Below are 26,235 nucleotides of genomic sequence, written 5' to 3'. Positions count from 1 at the left end.
GCATTTCTTAATCACTCTGTAGTTGTCTTTTGGAGTTTGCCCTAATTTGGATTAGGATGGGGAAATGGTTGATTAGTGATGGATTGTGATATGATATTGTTTGATTTTCTTTGTTAGGTGACGAATTCGTAGAAGAGCAATTCTAGCCTCATTGTTGTTGTTGATTTGCGGAATTTGCGATTAAGGTAGGGTTTCCCTACTCAGTTGATTGTATAGTTGATATGAGATGGTTGTGATTGATTATATAACTTGTTTTATTGGAATTTAGATTGATTGAGATTATGTGGTTTATTAATATTGTTGTTATGGGACCATTTTCGGGAGATGGTTTCAACCTCATGTTCGCTCCTTGTGGCTCCCGTCGAAGGGGGGATGTGCACATTTATGATCTGGGTTCGCTCGTTGCGATAAGTGGGGATTTCGTGGGTAAGGCTGCGGTCCCCCACTGACGGTGTGGGTAACCTAGCAGGGCTACACACTTTGGTGTGTGGTCGGTTACATGCTACTATTGGAGTTTGGAGGATGGTTACTATGGATTGGAATTGAATTGTGGTTTATGTTATTGTATGTCTTATATTGTTTATGCAGTTAACTGATCCGTTTATTGTTTTTAAAACTGTGGTGATCCATTCAAGGATGGTGAGCATTTGGTTTAGCAGGTAATGGCTGTGGATGTAGCTTGCGGGTCATGGATGGGATCAAGCCATCACCGTTCACTTAGCTAGCTTCTGCTGCCACTCATACTTTAGTTTCTTTTGGTTGTTGGAATTGAACAGTTTAATTAGACTTTCGAGTTGTATTTGATTTAACTGTTTGGATATTTTAATAATGTTCTTTGATGGTCAATTTGATATACTCTATCTCGGGTAACCGAGATGGTAACACCTTGATATGTTAGGGTGGTTCTTGGTAAGGTATATTGGTATATGAGGGTGTTACAACAATATTCCAAGTTACACTATTTGGGACGCTCATAGCAAAGCACTTTTCTGAAGGCTTCTGAAGCGTCATCACTACCAAAGAGGGGATGGTCAACTTTACTGGTTCAAAATCTGCTGCTCAAAATCTATCTGTTGTATACTAGGATTAAAGGAGGGAAATATCGAAGCACCTTGTCCTGCATCGGACTAAAGCCCTATATGTCAATCAATTTAGGGGGTGTTTGGTTGGAGGGTTTGAAATGGAATGGAATGGATTTAAGTCATTCTAGTGTTTGGTTGAGGCATTTTGGAATGGAGTTAGAATCCTGATGGATTCTAATTCTACTTCAACCTCTTGGAATCTCATACTCACCACCTCCTTTAGGTTTGCAACTTCATTCCCTCCTCCATACAATTCTAGAATGAAGCAAACAATAATTATCATGTATGAAGTTCTAAAGCCACTCCCCTATGACATTCATTCCATTCCAATCTATTCCGACATTTTGAAACAAACCCCCCTTAGTAAGGACATGCTAAATCCAACGCATAATTTACTCAATCCCGCTCATTTTTCCCCCTTATTCCAAATTTTACCCTCTTATTTCTCACCTATCAAGAGAGAGAAAAACAAAAAGAAGAAAAATTCAAGTCTGTAACAGTTGCCAATCCCATGCCCTTCTTCCCCTGACTGAAATGTTGTCAGCAAATAACGGAAATCGAAGAGCCTGAACAAACCAACAATTGGGTTTGCTCTAAATCCAAATCTATACCTGGGTTTCATACCCAATTACGCATTTGAACCCTAATTATTTGATGGGTCGGTAATTTCGGTGTTTAATTCAATCTCAATTTAGGGTAAATTTTTTGGGCTCAATTGCTTGTTCTGTCACCTGGGGTTTGTTCAGAATTCAGTTTTCCATCTGGTTTCCTTCTTTAAGGTAAAAAATCGGTAGCCACCGCGCCTGCCTCACGCCGCTGCTGACTTCTACCGCGTCAATTACATAAGGTCGACCACTCGACCACCCTATTCCAACCAGACCAATGACCACCAACAACACAAAATCAAAACCCTAATTGTAAAAACCCTTTTAAAAAAATCATTCAAGCAGTTAAATGACGACTGTATTGATAAAATTGTTGATAAAAGGGATGAATAACATGTGATAGGTGCGAATACAAATCTAGACTTGTCGAATCCCCTATTTACTAAATGAATAGGCAACCTCACAAATTTTCCCTCCAAAAAACATCTTTCTAAATAAGGTAACTAATAACACTTATATATACATTAACTAAGTAAGGTAACTAATAATCATAATAATTTATTTCATTAACATATTATCTTTTCATTAAAATTAATCTTTTCATCAAATTATATTTTTTGGACTAAACTTTAATCTATAATCTTTTAATTAAAATATCTTAATAAAAAAAATGTATCAAACTATGATTTATTATTTAATGATTTTATTATTTGAAAATGATTTGACTCATATACTATGTATGAAATAAAATTAAACCGTTTTAATTACTTTCGAGACAAAAAAATGAGAAAATTTATAAATTGGAATCATTAACTTTCTGTTATAAAAAAGAGATTATTTACAAAAATACATTTCAACATGCTACTCAATTTTTTTAGTTAATTTTCAGTTTTAACTTTTTATTTCTCAAATCAAAAATGCAATGATGAGAAAAATGAACAACTAACGAGATACCACTATCATATATCTAATTTAGTAAAAAAAAAACTTATAAGCCGTGTATTTAATGCACAGGGTCTAACTTAATTAAGTAATATAAAAATAAAAATTCTATAAATACCGCACATTTATTGCGCGGGATCAAAACTAGTTATTAATAAATTATTTAGGTTTTGAGAGAGAAAAAAAGAAATTTTTTTAATTTTTGAGAAGCTTAGAGTTGAAAAATAGAGGCAAAGTGTGTCGGATTTAGTAATGATGCGCGGGATTTAACAACTAAGTTTAGTAATTAGATTATTAGTGATTATTTGTTTCCTTAATTTAAGTAGTTTTTTTAAGGAAGTTAGCTTGAATCTAGGACTTCTACACATTCTAATTTATATTTTTACCAATTTAGATTTTCAAAAAAGGAAAAAAAAATATGTTAATATATTCCGTTTTGAAGATTGTTTTTAAGGTAATATGTTCACTAGTCTAAATCCCGCGCAATAAATGCGCGGTATTTATAGAGTTCTTATTTTTGTATTACTAAATCATATTAAATTAACACTTTTTTGTATTTATGTACCCAAAAAAAATCATATTATTTCACGTCATTATATTTTGATATCGGAAAAAAATTGAACCGTAAAATTATTCAAGAAAAATGAGTAAAATTGAACTGTAAAATTGAACTGTAAAATAATAGTGGTATCTCATTAATTGTTCATTATTCTCGTTGTATTTTGTTTCGAGAAAAAAAAAACTAAAAATTAATCCATGTGAATTGAGTAATGTATTTTTTATACCACGAAGCTAATGGTTTATAGTTTTATATCGTGTATACTTTAATTAAAATATTTTAATTTAATATTTAGTGAAAATTATATATATTGATGAAAAGATTAATTTTAATGAAAAGAAATATATAATGAAATATATTATAATTATTAATTTCCTAATTTAGTGAATACAATTAAATTATCAATAACCTTCTTATTTAAAAATATGCTTTTTGGAGGGAAAGTTTGTGAGTTCACCTATTCATTTAGTAAATAGGGGATGATTCCTAAAACCAAAACAGGAAAGTTTTATTATTTTGTTATTGGTTATACTTCTTATTAGTTTCGAAACTAATGTATTATATTTCATAATTGAAGTTAGTTAAATAAATTTTGTTTTTTATCTTATATTTAATTTTGAATTTTTACCTTATATTCAATTCTTGTTCTAGTTATAACCCGAAAGATTCATGTTATATGAAAAAAATAGAAAAAATATTTCAACTAAAAACAAAAATAATGACTAAAACTATACTCCCTCCTATTCTTAATAACCCTCCCCTTTCATGTAGGGCACGAGAATTAAGGGAGGGGAATATTATATGATAAAGTATTGTAGTGGGGTAGGAGATTGGAGAGAGAGAAAGTATTGTGTGATTAAAATAATATTATTGTGGGATAAGATGATTAAAATAAGATAAAGTATGAGTATTGTGGGGTATTATTGTAGGGTAGGGTGATTAAAATAAGTATAAAGGTTTGCCAAATAAGGAAATAGGGAGAGTATTGTGAATAGACGAAAAAGAAAATAGGGAGAGTTATTTCGAATAGGAGGGAGTATAAAAGATTAAATAAAAAGAAAATAATCCTTTCCTTCAAAAAAAAATAATAATCATATGATAGAAATATTATGCAGAAAAAAATCAAATTATATAATTTTTTTAAACTAAAAACAAAGAAAAACTATTTTGTAGAAATCGAAGTATAATGAAACTAAAAACATAAAAAAAAAATAAGCAAAGTATTTAAATGAAAAAGAAAAAAATCAAAGTATATAAATGAACTTAAAGCCGAAAAATAATCAAATTATATAAAATATTAAACAAAAATAAATTAGTAAGTCTCCTCATATACTATCTCTCACCACATTAATGAGAGACAACTAATAAATAATCTAAAAACCAAATAAAAGAAAAAAGATAAAAATAAAAATAAAATAAAAAATAATAACTACTTTTATGAGAGAAATGCCTCTAACTAACATTAATGAGAGACCGTCTCTTTTAATCCTATTTATTAAACAAACAACCACAGAGCTGAGTTGTCAGTCTGTGGTTGAATGTTGACTATTCAAAGTACCCTCTTTCTTTCCTTGATTTCAGTTAATTGTCAGTCTTTTTCATTCATCGTTCACAATAAATTACAATATTGATCTCAATTAGTACATAATATTACATTATTACATAATATATAAATAATATAAATTACATAATATATACATACATCAAACAATAATTACAACACTGTGTATCTCTGCATCTAAATCAAAATTCTAAATAAATATATAACACTGTGTATCTCTGCATCTAAATCAAAATTCTAAATAAATAAATATTAAATATTTATTTAGACTTTTTAAAGGGATAAATACGGAAATCTATTTTGGAAAGTATAAATACGAAATTCAATTTAAGTTTGAAATTTTCAAAACTCATAAAAATTAAAATTAACATGCACTATTGTTGTTTTAATATTTACTAAAAATCATTAAAATTTAATAGATCTTCATCCAAACTAAAATGCATGTTTTCTTTAAAACAAATGTCTAGAAATTAATCCATTATTAAAACGCCTTAAAACTCAAAAATACATTAAAATTATCTATTTAAGTCAACATATCTTATAAATTTAAACGAACACATGCATGTACTTACCTAATTGATGAGTCGATCAAACATTTAACATCACATCAAAATCATCACAAATATTTTAACAAAGAAAAGAATTTTAATCAAATATGGAAATATTTAGACTTCATGATAAGAATAGTTTTTTCATATTTTTACTTGATTGAATATTTTCGGGGTAGAATATTTTTATAATGACTTAGAATGTACAAGATGGATTTATTGAGAGAGGGAGAGAAAGATGAAGAAAATGAATTTTAAAAAAATCAAGGAAAAAAGGAAAAAAAAAATAGAAGAGTTAACATGAGGGTGGCGGTGGGATGAAATAGGGAATAAGGTTATGTTTGCAAGTGATTACTTAAGTACACACTGTTTAAGTTAGGTTAAAATAGTTAGGGGGTACTCCGTAATAGTTCGTAGTTTATTTTCAGTTCTTTCAAGTATTTAAGTTGGGTTGGGTCCATTATGGGCTTATTTCGCCATTTTAAGATGAGTAGCTCTCTCTTGAGACGATCTCAACATAAAACGATAAAATGTCAACAATTTTTAATAGAAAGTGACCTTTTGACAAGAAAATATTATAATCTAAAGTTTTCACTTTTTAACATAAAATTTATGGTAACATTTTATCAAGAAATATTTACGTTTTATCGTAAAATGTCACAATTTGGTTTGTCTTATCTCAGACGAAAAAGATCAGTCTGAAACAAGATTTGTCTTTTAAGATAGCTAATACTCCCTCCCATCCAAACCAAGTTACCTTTAGTTTGGATGGGAGGGAATATAACTTAAGGAATTTTAACATACAAATAGATGAAACAGTGTAACATGATCTTATGGAGTAGCTGTTCAATGTTAAATCACGATTAAATTATTTAATAGACAAATAACTTAACAATCTATTTTGATATTTTTTACAAAATATTTTAGATCGGTAAATTATTATATTAAAATATGTTAATTTTATTAATTATAAGATCGTTTTATATGACACTCCTACCAAAAAAGCCAAATTATAAATTGCTTAACTAAAATTCGTATTTATATTGTTTTTTATTTTAATGAACGGGTTTTACAACTGATAGTGATAAAATTATTTAAATATACGAAATCAAACTTAAGTTTATACTCCTTTCGTTCCGGTCATTTGTTTGTCTTTGGTTTTGGCAAAATACTAAGGAAAGAGAAGAGAGACAATTACTAGATGTCAAGTACACCAAAATGAGAACGGGTGATTTAGTTGTTCATCAAAAGCATTCCTAAAATGAAAGGGAAATTAATTGAGACACCCAAAATGAAAAAAAGGCAAAAAAAAAAAAAATAGTTTAGGTCAAGTCAAGTATCGAGTAAGTTATACAACTAACTCCACCATACCTCTCTACCGAGTCGGGAGAATCAAATCGATGAGGTACTAGGTCTGTTATACAAGTCAATGTCATAACACTGGTAAAAAATACAAACAAATGCCTTTTTTTCCTTACCATTTTCTAAATCGTAAATTTATTAAAAAAAAAACAAATTCTTAATTAAGGAGTAACATTAATATTATAGTGTCATATTCATTACTTACATTACTTATACTGAAAGAAGAACAAAAACTACATTATTTTAATAAGTGTGTTTTTTTTAAATGAAATAGAACTCATATTCCCTTCAATCCAATTGATTGGAAACATTACTTCTTACATGTGTTTTAGGTGGAAGAAAAAAGTAAATGGTGAAATAGGTAAAACATGAAACAAAATGTAAAGAGATGTTACTATTGGTTTGGATTTTCTCAAAAAATAATGGATAAATAAGTCATCAATTTCTTGCCAAATAAGGAATGTTACCTTCAGTTTAGATTGTGTCAAAATGAGCTGGAGTCAGTATACAATTAACTCTAAAAGATGGATTAAATTTACAAAATGGGTCAATTTTGACGACAGGTTAAAACTCTACTAACCTCCACCTTTGATTTTTTTTTCTTGATATAATAAGAATATGCTCGGAGATGAAAAGAGATAAAAGGAGAAATAAACTAACTATTTAAATCGTTTCTAGACAAATGTCGAGCAATATATATGAATCGAGCGTTACTTACGTAAAGAATTTAGGATTTTTAACAGAACACTGAGTAGCATCACATAATAATCACTAACTTCATCAATATTCATTTAGACTTCAAATAATGGAGAAATATATTGGAGAAATGGGGTGATGAATGGTATATAATTTTAAAGTTGAATGGAGGAGAAATGAAATAACTATTTTAAAGTTGAATGGAGAAGAAATGAAATAATTATTTTTTAAAATTATTTGATAATAAAAGGAGAAATGAAATAACTATTTTACTTTTTGCTAATTAAATATTAGCAATATTTAATTTTATATATCGTAGATCTTGACGGGTATATCCGTCTTAAAAAATAGAACGGGTTAAATAACACTAATTTCTTATAGGAGACAATTTTTTACAAATTTCAATGCATATTATTTTGTCTTATATGTGATACTTGACCCGTATTAAGTTTATGACGGATATATCGGTCTTAAATGAGCGAATATTATGGACCACGGGTAACAAGTCCAAGTCACATGATACAGGTAACAGGTCACAAGTCTAGGCAACAGGTTCATTAGAGTTTCGAGTTAGGTTCCAATATGTAAAGCTTTTAAAAAAAAAAAAATCAACTTTATATAATAAAATATTATTTTATTTACGAGTTTCTTATAGATATATGAGTGGTATCCAACTTTATTATACGAGTTTTTGTACATTTGATACGGGTTTTAAAAAATAGCATATCAGACACGTATCAGCAAAGAAGCCATATCGAAACGATGTTTAATAATAACAAAATTTGAAATAGCAAACCCGTGCAATTTAGACGGGTTTAAAACTAGTAATTTGTGAAAAATAAAATAACCATAATTTCCTTACTTAAATAAGGAAACTAATAACCAACCGTAGTCAAATGGACTAATTTGCCCTTAAAAATAATTACACATGTCATGATATGGTTGGTGTATATGAAAAAGTCATACATATTGTGTAAGTGTAGTATTTTTTACAAAACGATGGTTATAGTATGTAATAGTTATTAAAAAAAACTAATTTTTTTTATATATTGCGACGATATATCAACTTTTTCCTCAATTTACTAGAATTTTGCCACGATTAATATTTTTCTAAATCTATTGTTTGGTTTATTATAAGTTTGACACCAATATTATTATTATTATTATTATTACTCTTTTGATATACTACAATTTTCCTCAATTTACTAGAGAGGCGGGATCTCGTGAGTTTGGTTCTTACGGTGAGTTGTGAGTTTGAAAAATCTCAGTCACTAGATCAAAGGAAACCAAGGGCAGAGATTAAATTTCAAAAATAAAACAAAGCCTCGACATTCGTTCTTTCCAAGACTCTGACATCAAAACTAAAGAAGCCCCTTCAAAGTTTTTATCTTCATCTACTCTCATCTTCTACAAATCTCGATTAATTATTTAATTTTTCATGATATGTTAAAATTCATCGTACATTTTTTATTTCTGCATTCTCAGTTTCGGGCTACGATTCACATTGATCTCGTTTTTTTTAGTATTTTTACTATGTATTTGAGAATTTAATTGTTGTTGAATGTTTGAGAATCTTAGTTTCAGTCTGCGATCTCAAAACCTGGTACCAGTGATTATTTAGCGACATCACTGCTGATCATATTGCTCATTTTTCCGGCAACCATAATCCTCCCCTCGAACAAGTCACTGTCCAGAACTGCTGGCCTGGAGCGGTGGTTGTCTTTGGCCGCCTCGTCACGTTTCCTGATGAACAAGTTCCCTCTTTTGACATGTTGAATTGGACCGATAATCCCTTTTCTACTGTCCGTCAACTAATCAGTTGTGTTGCAGTTCTCCAGGTCTACCCCTGCGTTCAGTGAGCGTTGTTGTTCGGTCCTCATCGTCTGCTGATGTTTTCACTGTTTTTCATTCCTGTTGTTTTTGCTGTTTTTTGATTGCTCAGACTTGTTGACTCATTCATCTTTTCCCGCTTTTCAATTGCTCAAACTCGTTGTTGGATTTTCATTATATTGTTTGTCCCATGGATTCTCATTATATCGTCTGCATTTGTGTATGCTAGCCTTATTAAGTTTTCCCACTGCTGATGTCGTTGTTTACTACTTTTGTCTGCTACCTAGCTCGCGGATGTTTGGACAATAATAGCACAATAACACGTGACACCGAAATAACAACACAATAGTAGCACAATAACACGTGGTAAAAAAAAAAGAAAAAAAAAATCAAAGTGACACCGAAATAACATCACAATAACACCAGAATAACAGCACAATAATAGCACAATAACATGTGGTAAAAAAAGAGTAAAAAAATTAAAGTGACACCGAAATAACATCAGAATACAAATAACACCAGAATAACAGCACAATAACATGTGGTAAAAGAAAGGGTAAAAAAACCAAAGTAGTGAAAAAATCTAAGTGACACCGGAATAACATCACAATAACACCGAATAACAATACCACCGAATAACAAAGACAATAACACGTGGTAAAAATAAAAAAAATCAAAGTAGTAAAAAAAAATCAAAGTGACACCGGAATAACATCACAATAACACCAAAATAACAGCACAATAACATGTGGTAAAAAAAAAGTAAAAAAATCAAAAGTAGTAAAAAAAATCAAAGTGACACCGGAATAACATCACAATAACAGCAAAATAACACTAACACCAGAATAACAGCACAATAACATGTGGTAGAAAAAAGTAAAAAAAAACAAAGTAGTAAAAAAAATCAAAGTGACACTGGAATAACATCACAATAACACCAGAATAACAGCACAACAACACGTGGCAAAAAAAAGAAAAAAAAATCAAAGTAAAAAAAAACACAATAATAGCATAATAACACGAGGTAAAAAAAAAATAGAACAAAAAAATTTAAGTACAGAAAAATCTGGTACAAAAAGAAAAAGTAAAAAAAAAGTAATATAATGAGAAAATTAAAGAAAAACATAAGTGGAAAAAAATCAAAGTCGTAAGAAAAAAGCTATAATAACACGGGGTAAAAAAAAGGAAATAAAAAAAATTAAAGTAAAAAAAAATGACACTAGAAAAAAGAGAAAATAAGTAAATGACAGTGGTTTTATATGACATGTAAGATTAGATTTTGGTCATTCATCTCTAATATAATCTAGTGGTTGATATTTTAAAGTGCAAACTCACAACTCACCATAAGAAACCAAACTCACAAGATCCTCTCTCTCTCTCTCTCTCTCTCTCTCTCTATATATATATATATATATATATATATATATATATATAGGGGCGGGATCTCGTACGAACTAGAGTTCCGTACGAACCGTACGAACTACCCTAAATTAATAAAAGAGACGACTATCACCCCTGACATTAAAAGCTTTCTAATTTACCCAAACCAACCCTGCTGACATTAGTCTCTCCCATTTTGTTTCATCCCCTTCCACCACCCACTACCCTCCCTCCACCTCCCCAAACCACCACCCTCCGACGATGATCGACCTAGGGACTTCGACGCCGATCAATCGTGACGCAAATTTGACGCCGACGGTCTTGCTTTTCATCTTCATCATTCACGCAATCTCCCCTCTCCGGTGAGTTAGTTATTTTTAACTCCTAAAAACTTGTGATTTTTATTATAGATCTACTAAAAAAGAGGTGAAATTTCGAAAAAAAAACGTTGTAAAAATGGACTAGTCGGAACATTTTGACTCGTAAAATGTCTTCCTCTGCTAAATTTGAGTCCAATGATGTGTTGTTTGTGGGTGGTTAATTATTGGGTCGTCGACAATTGACACCGGCAACGATGATATTGGGTTTATACTTTCTTTGTTCTTGGTTATGTTAATGGTCCTCTAATTAGGGTAAACCCACGTTTTGGTGACACTATTAATCTAACCCCATCTGTTTCTTGCTTCAATCTTCATACCCATGTGAGTTTAGTGTTTTCATGTCATCTTGTACTTTTAGAAGATTAACTACTTTGTTTTTTTAATTATGGAATGTGAAGAAATGATTTTGAGTTCATGTAATAGCTAAATTGAAAAACATTAATTAGGTTGTTGCTGAATTTTTGTTTAAGGGTGAAAATAATGTTAGGGTCGGAAATTCTCATCTTGGGTCGTTCGGAAATAATTTGAATTTGTTTCCGTTGCTAATACAGGGTAAGGCTGCATATATCGGACCTCCCTTACCTCGCCATTTGCGGGAGTCCTTGGGGCAGTGGAGTAATGTTATTGCTGGTGAAATCATGTTGGTTTTGAGCATGTGACTTTTTCCAATTGATAGATATGGAGATTTGAATGCAGTACAGTTCTTTGAACAGTTTACAATTGTGAAACAGTGGCAGTTTTGTTACTGAATTTAATTATTGAGTTAATGTTTTATGTCAACTATAGGTGAATATGTGCCGTGGTCTTCTTTGCTCTAGCTTAGATGTACTATGCATTTATATGTTATCTGGTTGTGCAATTTTGATGATTGTTAGCAACATTGCCATTTCATAATCGTCAAATAGTGTGATGGTTTCAGATAATTGAACTTGTTTTATGTCAAGGGCAGCTTTTAAACAACAGTGTTATAACATATATCTTTTCAGTTTGATATTTGCTGGGCATTGAGTGTGTATCTAGTAACATAAAAAAATGTACCTAAATAGCTAATGGTATGTATCTAATAAGTTATTGTATTGTCGTGAATGAAGGGCTTTAGTTTTGGAAAAAAATGAGAAGTTTGAATCTGAGAGCTCCATGTTAGTTTACTTTTGTTAAGGTGTATCTCGATCTGTTTTCTGAGTTTCTGACTGGAAAATATTCTTTGCATTGCAGTTTTAGCTAGCAGTAATGCTCATATAGTCAGATACTCAGGCATGATGGTGATCATCAAGAATACGGCTTCACAAATCACAACTAACAGTTTACAATGGCCTGCTAAGTGCTGACTACTAAGAAGCAATAGCTCTTGCAGATGAAATCGTTTGTGATCGACTGATCGGACCAGAATTAATTCGGGAACCTTTCATTTTCAAGGTGATTATGTCACACTTCCACTAATTTGACTGTGATTTATCTGGCAGCTAAGTTACATCATGCATTTATGTTCTCTTTCTGTTAACTCTAACCTCAATACGTAAAATAACACTGTTATAACATACTCCCTCCTATTTCATATGATGTTCCCGGATATCTCATCGAGAAATGTATTTTATATTTCTCTTGGATTATAACATGCTGAGAGTTATATGGTTAGCAAAAAACGTGGAATAGCATCCCAGATACACGTGGTATTACTACTAGATACACAAATCAATTTGTGTATCCGACAGTAATACCATGTGTATCCGGTAGTAATACCATATGTACCCGATTGTAATATGTGTATTTACACATTTGGACTTGGAATGTAATTATGTTTGTGATTAACGAGGCCAATGAAGAAAGCTAGGAATTGTGCCGGTAGAAGAATGGCGACGATGATAGGGTCTTTATCATTTTCGGGTTAGTTTCTGGTTAGCTGTTACAGTTCTTGTCATTTAAGTAATTTTCGGGTCGTTTCTGGTCGAAGTCTTGTGCCAGTGATGTTTTTTTTTTTTTTTTAAATTACCTTTTTCTGCGTTGGGACCAGGTCAATTTTACCTGGTTTACAAGTTTACACACACCTTACCCTGTCAAAATGCAGCAATGCTAATTTGATCAGAACAGGGCCATAATTTCAATGCCTGTACTATATTTCCTTGATCTTCCCCCATTCCGCAGCTTAAACTGACCTTAATTCCTATTGTATTGTAGTACCTGTGGTCGATGTTTGTAATTGTACTTGGGATAAAAAATACGTTGTAAACTTGAGATTTTGTCAGGTAATTCAACTAAGTAAACTTGGGATAAATACCTTTATTTATTGCTTTCCTTTGCTCTAATGCGGATTTATATTAATTTGATTTTCTACGACAGAAAGGATATCCATATTTTCTCAAGAGATAGCAAGGGAAGAAAAAGCCCAAGTATTTTCAATAAGAATTGATTGTGCGGATCATAACAGTATCAAAGAAGCTTTTGAAGGGGTCCTCTCACTTGGGTCTGTAGATGTTTTGGTTTACAATGCGGCTATCAACCCTTTCCTTTGCATCCATCTAGTTTCACTCAAATTCCCGTCAATTCCTTTGAGAGATCGTTTGCCGTTTCTACTGTTGGAGCTTTCCAATGTGCCCAATAGGTAATCACACCCATATCTTTTAACGTCTTTGATCTCTGAGAGCAAGGATCATCAGTTCCGTGCTAACAAGTAACAACTGATAAAGGCCGAATCCCATCAACTACAACGAAAATTGTGTTATTTGACACAAAAGAGAAACTTAATTAATCAGTTTAGAGAGCTACCTCGTAAAATGAGTCATGTTGAACATGGAGACATCCTTTTCCACGTCAAATGTCAAGAAAATGAGCTAATACCTGTTCTAAATGTGAGATATCAGGTTCTTCCGGGCACGGTGGAGAGAGCGAGAGGGACCATACTCTTCACAGGATGCTCAACTTCTCTCAGTGGCATAACCGGCTTCTCTGAACCATGTAGGTTACACACTTACACATCTATTCTTTCTCGACACGTAATAGAGCAGTTTATAAGAACTTATTAAAGGTGTTTTTATTTGGTTGATGAAAGGTTGTGCAAAATTTGCATTAAGGGGACTATCACAGTGTTTGGCGAGAGAGTTTCAACCACTCGGAGTACATATTGCTCATGTGATAATTGATGGTGTGGTTGGAGCTAACCTGAAAACCTTGTAAGGTAATTTTTTGGTCTTGGAACTACAGTTCATTAACAATAACTTGGTAATTATACTTCAGTTTTCATGGCAATCAATCCCAAGTTTTAATCATCAGAAAACCTTGTAACCAACCTTCTTAATTTTTACGCAACTCAGCTTATTTAGAAACGGAAAGCTAATTAAATAAACTTACCTAGTGCAAGGCAATTTTACAGAAGTATTTGTGTATCTATATTGTGGCGTTTACGTCTTGCTCTTATTCATTGAACAAAATGTATGATTGTCCAAAGGTTTGGGTGCGCCTTTTGGAACTGTTATTGTCGGGTCAACGATTTTTTATCATGGAAGCAATATTATCCCAGCGACTCTTGTTCCACATTCGTTGAGTAAGTTGGAGATTATGGGCAAAGAAGCATATGACCAATTGGGAACAAAAAATTGTAGCATGTTGCAGAGTAAAGGCCAATTGGGAACCAGAAAATTGCAGAGGGGGATTGCTACTAGATATCAATTGTAGAGATGTTACCTTCCAGAGCGTTGACCCTCAATATGAGCTTCACTAGATTTGTGCAGTTCATCAAGGATGGTGGTATGGTGCCTCCAAACTTATTTATGTGGAGTTGCAGTTGCTCCAGTTTAGCGAGGTTCCCAATATCTCGAGGGATTATGCTAGAAAACTGTTCGAGTATAAATTAACGATATTAAGGTTGGTTAAGCCTAGCATTTCCTCCGGAATGGTTCCATGTATGTTGTTTGCAGGAACTGATAATTCATTCGACGACTTCAAACTGAAAATATCATCAGGAAGTAATCCAGACAAACTATTGAAACCTGCACGAAATACTTCAAAGTTTCGAGCATCTCCCAAGACCAGCAGGAATGTGGCCATTAAAAGACGTATTTGATAAATTAAGAATCTTAAGCTGAGGACAACTAGTGCAAATAGATGACGGAATCTGACCGTTGAAGTCAGTGTTGTTGGCATTGAAACTCGATAGTTTTGACCCCAAAGAGAACAAGGTTGGGTTAATCTTGCCATTAAATTGATTGTTTGAAATATCTATCCTTTGGATGGTGTCGGGGAATTTCGCATTTGAAATAAAAGTTGGTGAGAGAGGACCATACAAAAAGTTGGAGCTCAAGTGAATGGTCTCAAGGCTAGTCAATGAGGTAAAAAGACCGTCTGGGAGTATCTAACAATTTAAAGAAGTGTATCTAGCAAATTAAAGGAGTATATATAGGTAACTAAAGGTATGTACCTAGCAACTTAAAGGAGTGTATTTAGCTAGCTAAAGATATGTATCTAGAAACTTAAATCTGTGTAACAAGCTAGCTAGAGGTGTGTATCTAGCATGCTAATGGTTTGTATCTAGTGACTCAAAGGTGTGTATCTAAGAACTCATCTAATAACAATTCAAATAAATGTAATATGTTGTGGGTTATCCGGCTTAATAAGAACTCATAAAGCACATGTAGTACGTGGTACTCATATGCGTTCAAATTTTGTCACCATCACATTCCTTTCAATGGCTTCTGATATATAAAAAAGCATTCATAGATACGAACCTCATTCCTAAATTCATCTAGATAAAGATAACCAAAAAAAATTATTTCAAAACTTAATTATGTTTACTTGTTTTTTATAAACCATGGTGGCAAAAACACCCATCATATTATCATGGTCACTCATTAGTATCATCACATTCCAACGCATATAGCTAAACTTAATCATACAATAAACAAAACAGTAGTACCGCAGTATACATCAGTTCGGAACTTGACTACAACGAGAACTCAACATCCAACAAAGCTTCAACTCCGTAGTAGGATTGACCGACTTGAATCATCGTCTTAAACATTTAAATGACTTCAGCAACTACTTAGAATCTGACCTTTGGTACAACAAAACACTACTACATCTAAATCGAATGCATCAATTACCAGCTACGAAAATCGACAAATCTAAGTAGTCCAAACATTGCACAAACTAAGCTCTCACTATAATTCTGTAAAACAGGCGGACAACCCGTGACCACGATACCAACGTTGTCCCCACAACCACCCTAGGTACACACGTTAGTAACTTAGATACACATATCAATACTCCCAGATACATAAATCGATTTGTATATCTAGAGCATTGCTATGTGTATCTAGAGGGTCATATATTGTGCATCCACCACCAAACCTGAATTACCACCACGCATTGTCGCCACCACCACGAGTTCCTAAACTAACACCATACCTAAGCTCTATCGCCGTATAGTTGGCATACATTACGACTCCCCACTGCCGCAAAAAATGACGCACCACCACACTACCCACTGCCGTCGAAAATGACGCACCACCGCAATCCATACTGTTGCCAAAAATGACGCATCGCCGCATTCGGAAACAAAAAACTCACCATGTACATTTTTTTATTTTGGAATTCTTCGTTGTTATTTGTAGATCTACACAAAGAGCGAACTCTTCATGTTCGACCTTGGGCAACGATTCTCAACGAGAGATTGAGGATTATTAATGGTGTTCGGCGAGATTTAGGCCAATAATATGCGGCAGCATCGTTATCGTCGGCGGAAGTGACCGGAGTAAGATAAGCGACTGAAGATGGAAAAAAGTGAAAGATGGCCGGATCCATTGGGTGACTGTGCGGTGCCGCGAGTGCGCAACGGACTGGGGTGGTCGCTGAGTTCGTCGACAACATCGTGCGCCGGAATCGGAGTGTTGGCCGGAGTTGTACGATGGTAAGAATGAGTTTAAGGGGAAGTTAGGATGGGGGTTCTTTGGTTGTACGGGGGAGGAAGAGAGATTCATGTGTTGTTTTTCTATTTAATCTCGCCCTTTCATTTGACATAATCTAGTGGTTGTTATTGAGTTCGTACAGTTCGTACCATAAAATAGTTCGTACGGGATCCTGATTCATATATATATATATATATATATATATTATATATTATATATATATATATATATATATATATATATATATATATATATATATATATATATATATATATGGTCGGGATCCGGTGAGAACCACCCATATAATGAGAACCATGAGAACCACTTAAGGGATCTAATAATACGCTGAGATTACCTTAACCAAACCCCCAACTTTTTTCGCGCGTCCTCCGCTAACCCTAATTTCTCAGTCATTTTGTAATTCTGCTTCTCTCTCATCATTCTTTGTCTCTCTTCAACTCATCTCATCTACTATCAAAACCTTCCGCCATCGTCCATCATCAAATTCCTGTTTCTCTTTCTCTACAATCGAACGATAAATTCTTCGACAATCAACCTTTCGACGCTGCTTCAATCAATGACGCCTTTAAATCCGAGGTAAAATTTCGATCTTTATGATTATTTGTTGTGAAATTAGTTGAATTAGTCTATTAAATTAGATTGTTCGTGAAATTAGGGATTGATTAACCGATTAGAATTCTGAATTGAACAATTATGCTTCTGAATTTATGATTTCGTCAATTAAATTGGGGAAACTGAGACATTAGGGTTAGGGATTGATTAACCGTTTATATGCATCAAAATCTTGTTTATGTGCATCCAAATTCCTGTTTATGTACATCAAATTCCTGTTTAGGTGCATCAAAATGTGATTTTGTGAATCAAATTGGCTTAATTGAGAAATTAGGGTTTCATGAATTAAATTGGGAAACTGAGAAATTAGGGTTGGAGACCGTTTATGTGCATCAAAATCTTGTTTATGTGCATCCAAATTCCTGTTTATGTGCATCAAATTCCTGTTTAGGTGCATCAAAATGTGATTTTGTGAATCAAATTGGCTTAATTGAGAAATTAGGGTTTCATGAATTAAATTGGGGAAACTGAGAAATTAGGGTTGGAGACCGTTTATGTGCATCAAAATCTTGTTTATGTGCATCCAAATTCCTGTTTATGTGCATCAAATTCCTGTTTAGGTGCATCAAAATGTGATTTTGTGAATCAAATTGGCTTAATTGAGAAATTAGGGTTTCATGAATTAAATTGTGGAAACTGAGAAATTAGGTTGGAGACCGTTTATGTGCATCAAAATCTTGTTTATGTGCATCCAAATTCCTGTTTATGTGCATCAAATTCCTGTTTAGGTGCATCAAAATTTGATTTTGTGAATCAAATTAACTTAATTGAGAAATTAGGGTTGGAGAAATTGTGAAATTGCCTACATTTGTTAAAATCAGGGACTCAATTTCATGAATTATACTGTTGTATTGTTGCTTATTTAATTTTTGACATTTCTTGTTGCAACAATAATGACAAAGACAACTCCTCAATACTATCACAAACTTCTTCAAATGTCATTACAAACGAAGGAACGAATGTTGAAGCTAATGCATGTCAGCCTATATTAGAAATATATGCAATAGCAGTTGAACATGATGTTCCTGAAGTTGTGACTTTCAGGTACAATTCTATTCATCCTGGTAGTTGCTTGTTGTTTTCAGCTTTTTTAAGGTACATTTCATATGCTTTTATATCCCTCATCTTTCTTACTTTAATTGCACCACATATGCAGATATCATAGTAGAGGAGGCAGGGGACGAGGAGGCAGCAGAAGGTTCTTCAAGCAACACGAATCGGGTTTTTGAGTGTCTCAACCATCTTAAGCCTGCTATTGGTATGCTATTCGATAAGCTTGAACTAGGTGTTGAGTTTTATGAAGCATATGCAAAAGAATGTGGATTTGTGACTAGATTAAGCTCACAAAAGTCTAAAAATGGTGTCGTTACGCATAAAAAAGTTGTGTGTAATAAGGATGGAGTATGTGAAGCGAAAGGGGAAAATCACAGGAGGCAAAGGACTAGGATAGAATGTCCTTCTTGTATTAAATTTAGGCAAATTTTGGAGGAAGGTCCTGATATAGGTAAATACCAAATATATGATTTTCATGAAGGTCATAATCATATGCCACAAACACCATCAACAATGGTACATTTGACACAAACGAGAGAGTTGAATGTAGTTCACAAAAAAATGATAATTGACAACTCCAAAAATAACATAGGTCCAGTTAAGTCGTATAGGTTGTTCAAGGAGTATGTTAGAGGTTATAGGAATGTGGGTGCGTCATTGGAAGACTTTAAGAACTTTTCTAGAGATATCAAAAATTATTTATCAGAGGGGGATGCTCAAATGCTTATTGAGCATTTTATGAAGATAAAACACCTGTGTCCATCTTTTTCTTTTGATTTTGAGGTAGACGAGATAGGTCGATTGTCACAAGTGTTTTGGGCTGACCCTATTAGTATTAAAAACTATTTGCTATTCGGGGACATGACCTCTTTTGATACGACCTTTAAAAAAAACAAGTATAGGATGATATTTGGCCCTTTTACCGGGTGGATAATCATAAGAGATGTGTGACCTTTGGGGCTGGACTTATTATTAATGAGAGCAAGGACTCCTTTGCTTGGCTATTTACGAAATTCGTAGAGGCTATGGGGGTTCGTCATCCAGTTTGTATGATAACTGATGAAGATGCGGGGATAGAAGAAGGAATGAAATTAGCCTGGAAAGACAAGGTGCAACACAGATATTGCATGTGGCACATACTAAAAAAGTTGCCTGAGAAAGTAGGGCCTGTAATATGTAAAGATACTGAGTTTCTGAAAAAGATAAACCGATGTATTTGGAGCGAAGATGTGGAGCCGCCTGAATTTGAGGAAAGGTGGACAACAGTAGTTGAATCTCATGGGTTGTCGGATAACGAGTGGCTTAAGGAGAAGTACAACATTAGAAATATGTGGGCTTACTATCGTGATCTGTTTTTAGGAGGTTTGATGAGAACGACCTCCAGGTCAGAGTCAGAAAACCACTTTTTCAGCAACTTCACTAATCCTAATTTAACCCTAGTTGAGTTTTGGATGAGATTTGAGAGTGCAATGGATGCTCAAAGATGGACTCATTCGAAACTCGTTGCACAATAAAAAAAACTCCTTCCCCCAGTTGTCGACTCCATTAGCCCTAGAAAAGCATGCATCAGAAATCTACACTCCAACAATTTTCGGCGAGTTTCAAAAGGAAGTCGAAGCAGCTTGTTATTCATGTGGTGTTGGGGATAAAGAAAAAGATAAAACCTATCCAATTCTATACACAGATATCATAGATCAAGTTCGAAACAAAACGTATAAGGTTGGTTTTAGGAAGGATGATGTTTCAGTGGTATGCACTTACAAGAAGTTTGAAAGACATGGAATACTCTGTCGACATGCTCTGTGTGTCTTTAAAGATCGGGGAATTCAGAAAGTTCCAAGTGACTACCTGCTTAGTCGGTGGAGCAAACTAGCAACCTGCCAGCAATCGTCGGCCCTAATGGCCATTGCTTGCGATTGTACATCAATGGATGTACGAGAAAAACAAAGTTGGCGAGTTATGGTCGAGTTGTTTACTTGTGTGGCACTCGTTGAACAGTCCTGGCATTATGATGAGTTGCTTGGGATTTTGCGTGAGTTCAAGGAAAGGGTAAAAATTACCCCTAATGAAAGTGGAAATACTGGTATTGCAAAGGTAAAGGACAAGAATGCTGAAATTGGGATGCTTTTAGGAACAAACATTCCTAGTGAGATTAAGGTTTTGCCTCCAAGGCAGTGCAAAAACAAAGGCTCGGGAAAAGGCCGATCTCATAAAGAGAACGAGTTGGGGAAGTGAACAAGAAAGCGCTAAGAAAATGCAGGGCCTGTGGGGAGATGGCGAACCACGACAGTAGGAATTGTGACCGAAGGACAACCGACAATGAGTAGAGTAATTTTTATTTTACCTTATTGAAAAATTCGGGATTTATTTTATTTGATAGATATTGGACATTTCCCTTATTGAATAATTCAGGACTTTCTATTTTATTTGATAGATGTTGGACTTTTTTTCTTAAAACGAATGAATGTAACACTTATAGAATGTAAAACCTGAGTGTTCCTGTCACCATTATTTCGTGCACATACAACGGTATTTCATGCACATACACATGTATTTCATGCACAAAGAACGTTATTTCATGCACACATTATACGAGTATCAAGAAACCTTACGGCGATTAATTTATTCACTGTTTCTGTTGTGCGGAAGCGTGAATATCCCCGTGTTGGGCCTCTGCTGCATCAGTGTCCACAACCAATAATAGTACGATATTGTCCGCTTTGGGCCAAGCCCTCACGGATTTACTCTTGGACTCCTTCCCAAAAGGCCTCATACTATTATATTTTATGGACACTTATAAAGATGATCTTCCATCTTTATTCTACCGATGTGGGACAAGGGTTTGCACCCTAACAATCCTCCCCTCAAACCAAGGACCATCATCTTGAGTCGGACCTTGACCTCCACACCATACAGCCCCAACTTCTAGACACTCGCATCACCAAGTCTTGATAACCTCCCCTTAAACAACACACCATATGTATCTCACGGGGCATGTGCTACACTTGCGTACCAAACTCCTCTGCATCCAATATAACCCTGGATTGGGTCCGAATCCACTGCCTCAGCGCATCACACCGGACCGCCTGTGGACTTACCATGGACCGCTTTTGTTGCCTCCATTAAGCCTCAGCCCACCTCGCCGGGCCGCTGACGATCTTCTCTTGGACGGCCTGCCGTCTCAACGCCGTGAGACCATGTCGCTTCTCGCGAACATATTAGCTCCCCCTCGAGCTATAGGAATTCCACGCCTTATAGTGTACGTCCACCTTCAAGTCTTGGTCCTGATGAATCTCCGTGTCTAGCCAAGTAGAACCTTGGGCTCTGATACCACTTGTTGTTCGGAAGCGTGAATATCCCCGTGTTGGGCCTCTGCTGCATCAGTGTCCACAACCAATAATAGTACGATATTGTCCGCTTTGGGCCAAGCCCTCACGGATTTACTCTTGGACTCCTTCCCAAAAGGCCTCATACTATTATATTTTATGGACACTTATAAAGATGATCTTCCATCTTTATTCTACCGATGTGGGACAAGGGTTTGCACCCTAACAGTTTCACCAGATTTGGTAATCCAAAATGAGAATATCCCAATACTAAAATGTGATCAATTGAAATGAATCTTCCTGTACGACAAGTCTTTAAAATTCAAAGTGACGATCCGAGCGAAAATATTAAGAAATCGGAGAAATGTACATGGTTTAATTATGCACATCATGGTTATTTCATGCATGTAGAACGTTTTCTAACGCAAGATTAAGGCCCTGTTCTTTCTGGCTTTTTAGAGCCGAATCAATCAATCGAATCGAATGGAGCTGAGCTAATCAATCGAGCTGAATCGAATCAATGGAGCTGAATCAATCGAATCGAATCAATGGAGTGAAATGGACTGAACTAAATCTGAATAGAGTGAAATTTAATCAAATAATAAAGTTTGAATTGAAATGAAATCAAAAAATAATCATATTAATATTAATAATAATAATATTTAATATTATTGTTATTATCAACTATAATAATACTAATATTCATAGTATAATACTATTTATACTAATACTAAAATTTTTAAGAAAAAAATTATAATATTATATATGAATAATCATAAATTATAACAATGAAAAAATAGTAATTTTTTAATAATAATATTCTTAATAACAATAATAAATAATAATATTCTTAATAACAATAATAAATAATAATGTCACTATTAATAATGATATTAGTAAAACTAGTTGTTTCGAATAAAAACACTCAAGTAAGAGTTGCTCGAATCCGGGCTGGGTCAACGCGCTCCTCTCAGACGATGGCACCTCGAACCTATGCTTGCTCTCTCCGGATGTATCTTTTACGCGTAACAAATAGTGCCTCGAAGGGTTCGCAATAGGTCCTTCTCTGATGCCTTACGGTACTGGTGGATAGTTGAGACCTTGCTTAAAGCTAAGGTTTCCGTGCCCTCTCATAGTAGCTCGAGTAGTCTTACTTCTAGAAAGAGGAAGTTGTTGGTGAGAAGTATTTTACCATTGATTGGTCAATAATGAGGTATTTATAGGTTTCTATGTGTACCTCAAATGATGGCTTGGAAAGCATGGTTACCATATTCGCTATGAATACGCCTTACCGATTCGCGATTCGCTTATAGAAAATGTGTTATATGTATTTTCGTAATCAATTTGATAGAATTAAGCTTTTAACGATTCGTGATTCGTAGGGTATCAAGCGAATCCGTAACCATGTTTGCAAGCGTGTTGACTTGTATGACCCGTATTGGCTAGTGGGTCAAGTCAAATTTGCGTGCCCCATCAATAATATTAATAATAAATGTTATTAATTTTAATAATAATACCAATAATAATTATAATAACAACAACAACAACAACAACAACAATAATAATAATAATAATAATAATAATAATAATAATAATAATAATAATAATAATAATAATAATAATAATAATAATAATAATAATAATAACATTAATAACATTATTATTCACAACAACAACAACAACAACAACATTAATAACATTATTATTCATTTTAATAATAATATTCATAATAATAATAGTAATTATAATAAATAAATTATTAATAACATTATTATTAACAATATTATTAAATATAATAATAATAATAATAAAGAATAATAATATTAAAAAAAAATAGTATTATTGATAACAAAATTAATAATAACTATTAAATTTAAGATGAGTAAAGTTGAAATGAGCTGCACTTAATGGAGCTGAACTGAACTGAATGGAGCTGAGTTGAGTGAATCCCAATCGAATGGAGTGAATCAATCGAATCGAATCGAATGGAATCGAATCGAATCAATCGAACTAAATAGAAATGAAATTTGCTAAATCAATGAAAATAAGCCAGAAAGAACATGGCCTAAGAGAAGTATTAAGAAACCGGAGAAATGTGATCTACCACTACATCCTTCTTTGCTACCACATCCCCAACCGTCAAAGTTAATAATAAAATTCCAAAATCTAAATTAAAATGCAACATTTTAAAAGTTCACTTGAGATTACTTTAAGATTTGACCTTGGAGACATGAGTTACATATTTCATGCATGCACACTTTGTTATTTCATGCATCTTTGTGGAAATGATTTTAATGCATTTATGATGTTTTGATTTCATTACCTTTTCGTTGTCCAATTTTGAAAATTGTCTCTCGTTTTCGTTGCCTCGTGACATGTTCGTTATCCAATTTTGAAAATTGTCTCTCGTTTTCGTTGCCTCGTGACATGTTCGTTATCCAATTTTGAAAATTGTTTCTCGTTTTCGTTGCCTCGTGACATGTTTCTAGAATTAGTCCGAAAACATGATTTCATGTCTTACACGCCTTACATATTCCAAAATCTAATATGTACTCTCAAGACTTAGTGTACTACATATTCCGAATAAACTCCACAAGAATCTAATATTCCGGGTCTACTCCTTTGTACATCCCTCGACTCAAGGAATTAGATCAAAAAATGGCTCAGTGTTTCGAATTTTGGATTAGGTCATCTGCCACTCCCTTTGCACATCCCTCGACTCAAGTGTTTAGAAAATATCACCTAGTGATAATCGTACAAAAAAACGGAGGGGGGGGGGGGAATACTGTTACGTAAAAGTCACTCCGAGACAGAATCTAATGAAAAGAAGATTAAAATTAGGAAAAATTTAAATTAGGCATTCAAGGTTATTTATATTTACCTTTCTCTTGTTTCGCTTCCATTTGATGAGACGTGCAATCATACTCGTACCATATTCATCCAAATCCTACATATAAATTTTATTTGACAACAAATATTGAAATGCTTGAAATAAAATATACTGAATAATGTTTACAAAAGTGTGTTGAAAAATTTATACCTCGTAAGAACGCTCATCACTCCATGATGCTTGATCACACAAATTTTCTAGCCACTTTAACAAATAAAGTCCACAAGAATACCCATTCTTTTGTTGAGGCACTTGCACAACCTCCCATTGAAAAGTCTTGATCTCCAACAACCTTGTGTATCTTGGAGAGTCTCTTGCGATGATCTCCAAAGTAGGCAGGAGCTATACAAAAACAAGACAGTGAGTGATTGTGATTGTGGTATAAGGCTATTTAATGCACATGCAAGGGTATGTCATGCACATACAAGGGTATTTCATGCACATAAAGATCACCAACAGTATTTTCATTCGACAATGCATTTTGGGCGATCAAAAATCAAGCTGAGAAATTGACCTTCCTGGATATAATAAGTCAGGGGTAACATGTTTTTGTGCAAAAACTAATAAATCATACCTGTTCAACTAAAAAGTTTTGCCTGACTTCACGGCGCCTGGGCAGGTTGGAGTCGAGTATGAAGTTCATCCTTTTCCCAAAGTCAACAACGCATGCAAACCAATGTGATCTCTCCACACAATAAGGAAAGAAAGCCTGAAATATTACAAACTAGTCAAGTAGGATATATCGACTTCAAATGAAAAAAAAATGCATTGGAAAAAAATTGCATGGAAAAAAAAGTAAGAGAATATTTATTTACCAGTTGGGTTGTGTTTAGATTGAGGGGCAAGTAGTCAAGTAGGACGTATTGACTTCGAAACCCCTTTTTACCGACAACTCCCTGAAATTTGAGAACATTTATCAAAATTCTTTGTCATTTCAAAAACCAAAAACAAGCATTTGACACAATAAGGAATATGAATAACTTTATGATTGTCGGAAAATACACAACACTTGGGTTTTCGATTGTAGTACGAATACCAACAGCATCAATAACCATATCCATTACCCAATTTCATGGCAGCAAGGTCTGCAGCGCGTCTTGGGTAACTTGCAACCAATCGGTTTCTACAACGACCTCACTAATTATGCACATGTTGCAGTTAGATTAGAAAACACGGAACAGCAGAGAGTAGACAAAAACTGAAGTTTTAAAAAAGCTGTATGGTCAGTTAGAACTTACTCCTTATTCTTCCCATTATTCCGAATATAATTGATCAAGTGTGCATATGTATATGATAAATCATGTGGCGCTTGATTACTGAGAAAAGGGGAAAATAAAAGCTCCTTTATTAACATGGAAAAACGGAAAACAAAGCTACTTAAGATTTCGCATTACCGAATCTGACCGCCATTCTTGTAAGCCTTTGCTGCAGCCGTCACTTGAAGTTTGTAAGAGTTGTATCGCCAAGTTAGAATTTCATTGCAAACCCTCA

At 33.8% G+C, this 26,235-nt stretch overlaps 3 protein-coding genes across 8 annotated transcripts; all 3 read left to right on the top strand.

Annotated features, from left to right (window-relative positions):
* Window positions 1-10,701: 10,701 nt before the first annotated feature.
* Window positions 10,702-15,609, top strand: LOC141657128 (uncharacterized). Of its 6 annotated transcripts, XR_012548664.1 has the most exons (9): window positions 10,702-10,927; window positions 11,497-11,640; window positions 12,161-12,361; window positions 12,769-12,829; window positions 13,121-13,188; window positions 13,283-13,544; window positions 13,804-13,897; window positions 13,992-14,117; window positions 14,388-15,609. XR_012548664.1 is itself a non-coding variant. In XM_074464265.1 (8 exons), exons 4-6 carry the CDS (start codon window positions 12,796-12,798, stop codon window positions 13,877-13,879), a joined length of 372 nt encoding a protein of 123 aa, XP_074320366.1. In that variant the 5' UTR covers window positions 10,709-10,927; window positions 11,497-11,640; window positions 12,161-12,361; window positions 12,769-12,795; the 3' UTR covers window positions 13,880-13,897; window positions 13,992-14,117; window positions 14,388-15,609. The 6 variants fall into 6 exon arrangements, 4 of the variants coding, with proteins under 4 accessions (XP_074320366.1, XP_074320364.1, XP_074320363.1 ...); XR_012548663.1 differs by having other exon boundaries at window positions 10,703-10,927; window positions 12,161-12,829; XM_074464265.1 differs by lacking the exon at window positions 13,121-13,188 and having other exon boundaries at window positions 10,709-10,927.
* Window positions 15,610-16,707: 1,098 nt separating this feature from the next.
* LOC141655140 (protein FAR1-RELATED SEQUENCE 5-like) lies at window positions 16,708-19,479 on the top strand. The gene is made up of 3 exons (XM_074462233.1): window positions 16,708-16,844; window positions 18,520-18,539; window positions 18,632-19,479. Exons 1-3 carry the CDS (start codon window positions 16,708-16,710, stop codon window positions 19,477-19,479), a joined length of 1,005 nt encoding a protein of 334 aa, XP_074318334.1.
* A 176-nt stretch (window positions 19,480-19,655) lies between these two features.
* On the top strand, window positions 19,656-20,763 carry LOC141655139 (protein FAR1-RELATED SEQUENCE 1-like). Its single transcript, XM_074462232.1, has 2 exons — window positions 19,656-19,890; window positions 20,213-20,763. The coding sequence occupies exons 1-2, from the start codon at window positions 19,656-19,658 to the stop codon at window positions 20,761-20,763; spliced, it is 786 nt and encodes a 261-aa protein (XP_074318333.1).
* The last annotated feature ends 5,472 nt before the right edge of the window (window positions 20,764-26,235 follow it).

This window comes from Silene latifolia, chromosome 5, assembly GCF_048544455.1.
Source record: "Silene latifolia isolate original U9 population chromosome 5, ASM4854445v1, whole genome shotgun sequence".
NCBI lineage: Eukaryota > Viridiplantae > Streptophyta > Magnoliopsida > Caryophyllales > Caryophyllaceae > Silene > Silene latifolia.
The sequence above is the reverse complement of the archived record's forward strand: the minus strand, read 5'-3'. Positions and strand labels throughout refer to the sequence as shown.

Coding starts and splice junctions, on each gene's coding strand:
- LOC141655139 (XM_074462232.1), top strand. CDS start 19,656: ATGTGGCACATACTAAAAAAGTTGCCTGAGAAAGTAGGGCCTGTAATA. Junction 19,891..20,212: donor TCGTGATCTGTTTTTAGGAG/GTTTGATGAGAA, acceptor TTCTATACACAG/ATATCATAGATCAAGTTCGA.
- LOC141655140 (XM_074462233.1), top strand. CDS start 16,708: ATGGAAAAAAGTGAAAGATGGCCGGATCCATTGGGTGACTGTGCGGTG. Junction 16,845..18,519: donor TTGGCCGGAGTTGTACGATG/GTAAGAATGAGT, acceptor TGTGACTTTCAG/GTACAATTCTATTCATCCTG. Junction 18,540..18,631: donor GTACAATTCTATTCATCCTG/GTAGTTGCTTGT, acceptor CCACATATGCAG/ATATCATAGTAGAGGAGGCA.
- LOC141657128 (XM_074464264.1), top strand. CDS start 12,763: ATGAAGAAAGCTAGGAATTGTGCCGGTAGAAGAATGGCGACGATGATA. Junction 12,830..13,282: donor AGGGTCTTTATCATTTTCGG/GTTAGTTTCTGG, acceptor TTTCTACGACAG/AAAGGATATCCATATTTTCT. Junction 13,545..13,803: donor CTTTCCAATGTGCCCAATAG/GTAATCACACCC, acceptor GTGAGATATCAG/GTTCTTCCGGGCACGGTGGA.